This window comes from Eleutherodactylus coqui, chromosome 2, assembly GCF_035609145.1.
Source record: "Eleutherodactylus coqui strain aEleCoq1 chromosome 2, aEleCoq1.hap1, whole genome shotgun sequence".
In the NCBI taxonomy this organism is placed as follows: Eukaryota; Metazoa; Chordata; class Amphibia; order Anura; family Eleutherodactylidae; genus Eleutherodactylus; species Eleutherodactylus coqui.
In genome coordinates this window covers 156,771,974-156,777,973 of record NC_089838.1, presented here as the reverse complement: position 1 = coordinate 156,777,973, position 6,000 = coordinate 156,771,974, and the positions used below count along the sequence as shown (strand labels likewise).

Genomic DNA, 6,000 nt, shown 5'->3' with positions numbered 1-6,000 from the left:
TTGATGTCAATGGAAACCATCCGCCCCGCGGCACATACGCAGCTGACACTGCGTCTGTGCCACAGGACCACAGTAGTTTTTTAAAAGAAGATGGCGTGATGCATGTGCCCGGCGCGCCGACAGCTTCCCAAGCGCATTTGCCGGGCAGAAAAATGAAGATCTAGCTGTGACGGAGCAGAGCCCCACAGCATCTGGACAGGTGAGTATACTGTATGTTTTGGCCTCATGTCTGCGGATCACGTGGACAACGAGCGGGCCCATGGACATGAGGCCTAAAGGGATGATTTTTCATTTTTCTGCAGGTCAATATTTTGTTTTTTTCACTCAGACGTATGTACTGAAAAACTAATGTAAACTTTATTACATATCCTAGTTTCAACTTCTAACACTGCATTCTGATTACACTCCTCTTCACTTTCTGAGTAACACTCCTCTTCACGTGCACACACCCTCATTTTTCTCCCCTGATTTTCCCAGTTCTCCCCCTGTTGAGCACTGGAGTCCGTTATTTTTAGGTTTCTGCAGGCTGTGGAGGGGTTGGAGATGAATGTGTTCCGGCAGGATGTTCCTCGCCGCCTGACTCCGCGCTCAGCCCAGAAGCGACACGAATCCACTGCGCGCATGCGCACTAGACACGGAAGAGCTCCGGCGGTTTGTGACCGTCTGTGGGCGGAGCTCCGTCTGTACGTCGCGTCGCTTTCCCCGAGCTGCTCCTGATTGGTTCTTGCCTATAGTAACCGTACGACGCTTGTGGAAGGGCGGGACTTAGCAACGGGCAGCTGGGCTGTAGAGCCTGGGGTGGTCCCGGAGGAGCCCATGAGGTAATGTTGTGCTCCGGGCTCGGCATGGAGTGCGCGCTGTGAGCAGACCCTGACTGCCGGAGCTTCCTAGTAAGCGGGGAGATGAAGAAGATCTTCAGCTTCGGGAGGAAGAAGAAGAGCGCTCCTTCCTCCAACGCCTCGGAGACCGGCAGCGTCCTGTCCGCCGGCTACGAGCTGAAGGAGAAGGACCTGAGCAAGATCCACCGAGCCGCCTCCTCCGGGGATGTCAGCAAGGTCAGGCAGCTGCTGCACAAGCAGGACATCAACCAGGTGGACAAGGAGAACAGGTGAGATCCTGGACTACTGCCATCATACACAGGGGTTTGCAGGCGTATAGTGGGTGAACTACAACTCCCAGCAGCCCTACTGATGACCTCGTGCACTGCGCCATTTATCATGCGTGTTTGGGACGTGTTTTCAGGTTTGTTTTGCACTTCTGATCTATTTGATAACCTGGAGAATGGCGTAAATGGCCGGGATGGCGACTGTCCTGTGCCCAGGCGTGCCCAGACTACCGGTGCCACTCCTCAGCTCCTCCCACATCTTAAGATCCTCCGCTGCGGATAAGGCCCAATGTCCGCTTGTACGCACGGATTCCATTTGCTCACTCCCGCAGCGGATCCAGCCGTGCCGGTGGACATGGACCGGGAAATACATTCTCTTACCTCTCCGGATCCAGCGCGGGTCTCCTCCATGCCAGCCGGATCTTCTTTCTTCAGCATGGCGGACGTGTTGGATGCTCTAGTGACGTTCCAGACGCATGCGCAGTGCAATTTTTTTTTTAAATGTGCTTTCCTGTGGAATCCGCGGCACGTCCACAATGACCGCTGCAGCTGGGCCACGGATTGGACGGCTTCAACGGAAGCCGTCCTGCGGGATCCGCAGAAGAATGGAGCCTACTGCGATTTCTTTCCATGTGTGCGATCGACACACTGAGAAAAAAATCACATCCACATGCTCTAAATTGTTTTGCGGATGCTAATACATCCCTATGGGCGGCTACAGCTGCAGATCTCCTGCGCAGGAGACTAACGGGGATTCTGTCATTAAAATCCGCCCGTGGACATTGGTCCGCTGGAGCTCTGTGACCGCCATGTGTAACAGCTGCGTCAGAATCCCAGGACCGCGCTGTTCTCCATTGGCCTTGGGTGGCGCTGTGCCGTAGGTGCCAGGGCCTGCCTGTTACCGCACTGTCCGTGTTCTGGAGGAGGTGAGCTACAGTTGTGTATAGGAGCGTATGGATGTAAGCAAGTGCACTCCCATTCACTGACTGCAAGCACAGGTTTTAAAGTGGGGAGAGGCATTAAAAAACAAAATATTGTAAAAATGTTAAATTTGCTGTCCCCAAGCTGTGACTCCCCATGCGTCCCCCCTGTGTATTGTCAGTACGGTTACACATTGTCATCCCTGTGACTTTGCGGTGGGAATTAGGTTAGGCTGCATGTAAGTCCTCTAACTGTAACTGGATTACCTTGTCATCCTGTCACTAATAACATCCTTCTCCGGGTACGCACATCTTCAGTGTATACGTCGCCATGGTAACCACTTCCAAACTCTTCTCCGTTTGTCCAAGGTGCTGTTTATGCGTACTTGAATGTCTTGTCTGAGAATTGATGTTCTTGTTTGGCGTGCTCACATGCCCCACAACTGTCATGTTGCCCTGTTATCTTCATAGCCGTATGTATGTATGTAGGCGCTTGTATGTGTTCACTATGCTTGTATAATTCAGAAGTACCGCTACACTTATTGTCAAAAAATAAAGAAAGGAAATCACCCATAGGAGTTGTCGGAATCAAATGAAACTTTCTGTGTGATTGTAACATTGATATTAAGTGATTACAATATCAGAGAGAAAGGATAATTTACTGCGGAAAACGGAACACTTGAATGAAGGCTCTGCCTCTAGCTTGGATACAAGATGTAATACGGGAGAGGCATGGAGGCTCTAGTATCCTGTTGTACCGCCTCTAGCTTAGATACAAGATGTGATATGGCCAGGCATGGAGGCTCTAGTATCCTGTTGTACCGCCTCTAGCTTGGATACAAGATGTGATACGGGCGTATATGGAGGTGTACAGGTTCTGTATGGTATCCTGCGGCATATCGATTCACATTAGCTGTAACTGGGCCTCTGCAGCGTGCAAACTCGTAGGCTCTTTAAGTTGGCCTCCCAGATGGTCCCATACATGTTCTTTTGGTGATAAATCTGGCGACTGGGCAGGCCACAAATGCGACAATGTTGTGGGGACATTCCTGTGACCTCCTTACTATGTGCGGCCAGGCATCAGCCTGCTGGTAAATGCCTCTTGGGAGCCGCCATGAGAGGAACACATGTGGCTGCAGGATGTCCTGAACATATCACTGAGCTGTCATTGTCCCTCATACCACTACTTGGGGTGACCGACTGTTGTATGCAATGCCCCCAGACTATCACACCAGCAGGGGGCAGTGTGCTGCTCCACAGCAAAGGCAGGATTGAGGTTCTCACCCCTAGGTCCCGAGAAATGAACACAGCCGTCGTCTGTGCCCAAACTAAACCTGGATTCAGTGCTGAAGTCAACCTCGTTCTACTCTGTAGTATTAGTTTCATTGTTCACAACATTACTGCAAACCGAGGCAATGGTGGGTGTCAAAGGCAGTACGTATAATGGGCACCATGAGGTGAAATGTCCCTCAGCCAAGCGCCTGTAACAACTGTGCCACCTGTCTCTGGATGGCAGACAGTGAAACAGTTGCAGCTGCTCATGTATGTTGAACAATCAGTTCTCTCTACCGGTGGTCTGTTGAGGGCATCCTGAGCCCGGTCACCCTGTGTGCCCTCACATCCACTGGTCCCAACATCTCTTAACAGTCTGAACAGGCCCGGTGGTGGCAGTTCGTCAATACAACCGTCCTGCTTCTCACATTCCAATACTGCGCCCCTCTCAGACTCTAACTGGGTGAAATCTGTGATTTATGTCGTAGAGGTGTCTAATGGTCAACAAGCTCTAGACAAGCAGGAAGAGGTCACTACACACAAGGAACCTATGAGAGCCTCTTGTAGGCCAAGAGTGGAAAGAGTGTGATTGTTTCAGCTTTAGTGATATGTATTTGCACGATGCTGAATGGTAAGCCAACGATCTTTTCATCCTGGAAAATCCCATAGGCTACAGCTGCATTTTCATGACGAAATTCCCCACGACTCGCATCAAAATGTGTCGTCTGCAGAGTCTTCTGCTTGTTACCCGTGGAATTCACTCCACTCATTGGGGGTGCAAACCTGCAGCAAACAACATGTTAAATCGACAGCGCATGTCAGTTCTGCTATTAATGCCACAGAAGGTCTTCTAAACATAGCTGTAAACACTGTGGATTTTCCGTAAGCGACTTTTCTATGGAAATTTCACAGCATTTGCGCTACGAGCGAATATACCTTTTGGTTTTTTTATTCTTCAATCGCAGTAAGATGGCTTGTCTCTGAAGAATGGCTCAGTTCAGAAAAAGTTCCGCTGTACTTTAACTTGCATTGGAATTATTGTTAGGAAATTTTTAAAATAAATCTACGTATTTCAAAATGAGTGACACCCTGCACGTCTTCCTGCACGTCTTCCTATGTGCAGTAGTTTCCGAGATATGAATTACCAAATGATGGTTCTCGGTGACCTTCAGAAAACTGACCCCCAGTATTTCTTGACCCCATGAAGTGATGGGTCTGAAAAATTGAGATTTATATACATTCTACTAATGAACAAATGTTCAGAGTTTCCTAAAAATCAGAAATGGTCAGGTCTTACCCTTTGGGGGCTTTTGTCCTGGAATGACTCTTAAAAAAAAAAAAAAAAAAAAAAAAAAAATTAAATGAATAAGTAAACAAACAAACATTGTTAGGCCGCCTGCTCACGAACGGGTCGCATTCCAGCTGTGAGATCTTGCAACGGAATCCAACCCTGTGCCCGGCCAGTGACCTCTGCGTACCTGTCCGATGGCTTCATGTGCAGGCGGCTTCTGTACTGCGGATGTGCCAGCTGTTGTGCCGGCGCACATGCGCAGTACAGAGTGTGATGCGCTACCACCAGGTGATGACGCGGAACCCGTTGCCCGTCTGCACTGCTCACTGCGGAAGGGCCGCCGGACAGACGGCTTCCGTTGATAGTAAAGAAGCCATCCGTGTAAGGCCCGCAGCCAATACTGTGATTTCCTGATCACAGTTGATTTCCGCGTGCGCAGGTGGCCTTAAGCCCCATTTACACGCAACGATTATCGCTCAAATTTCGCTCAAACAATGTCTTTTGAGCACTAATCGTTGCATGTAAATCCTATCATAGTTTGCTTTTTGTCCGAACAATGATTTTTTAGTTGAGTTTAAAATCCATCGTTCAGCTGGAGAGCTGATATCGGGGACAGTATGCTGTGATCTCCACGGGAGTGCTGATAACATTGTATTCAGCTGCAGCCCCATGGCAGAGCAGAGGGGCTGTATGCAGATAACGGACCACCTGCTGTTCTCTGCATACAGCCCAGGAAGGCTTATTCACATGCAAATGAAGCTAATAAGCTGCTAATGGGCTTTAGTGCCTATTAGCAGCTTATGCAAAATAATCGCTCAAACTGTCAGTCATCCTATCTTTTGAACAAATTTTGAGCGATCATCTTTGCGTGTAAAAGGGGCACTAGGAAGAGATTTTTTTTAAATCTTTCTTTTTCTGTAATGACGTTGTTTTTATTTTATAGGTTGTTACACTTGCAGCAATACCTTGCATGTATTTCTTTATGGTTAGCTATTTTTATAAACAAAATTCATTGTCGTATTATTGTAACTTGGGGGTTTATTTATATATATATATATCTATCTCCCTTCGTCATCATGACAGCATACACCTGGAGGTTGCTCACCTGCTGACCTGATGGGACAGGAAGAGGCAGAACATAAAAAGCACCTCCCCTCCACCAAACACTTAAACCATTGATCCTTAATGATTGGAATTGTATGGATCAAGCTCCCTTAATTTCTAAAAGAATTTTAAGAGTGTCCTTTATTGACAGACAATGAAGTGGCTATCCTTGAGGAGACGCCATCTGAGGATACGTCCCGCTCAAAGGCAACAAAGTAGACATGACCATGCGTAAGGCTTGGTCCACGTCCAGCTTCATTATAAAGCTAATACTGCGGCCACCTTGGTGGCTCGCTCTACTGCGGTTT

General features: G+C 48.4%; 1 protein-coding gene across 5 annotated transcripts in view; it reads left to right on the top strand.

The window, feature by feature from the left end:
- The first annotated feature begins 751 nt into the window (after positions 1 to 751).
- Positions 752 to 6,000, top strand: part of ANKRD26 (ankyrin repeat domain containing 26) — an 80,365-nt gene continuing 75,116 nt past the window's right edge. For all 5 annotated transcript variants that reach the window (XM_066591823.1, XM_066591824.1, XM_066591822.1 and 2 more), the window contains exon 1: positions 752 to 1,108. In XM_066591823.1, the coding sequence (XP_066447920.1) occupies positions 903 to 1,108 (206 nt within the window). In that variant the 5' untranslated portion in view covers positions 752 to 902. The remainder of the gene's footprint in view (positions 1,109 to 6,000) is intronic.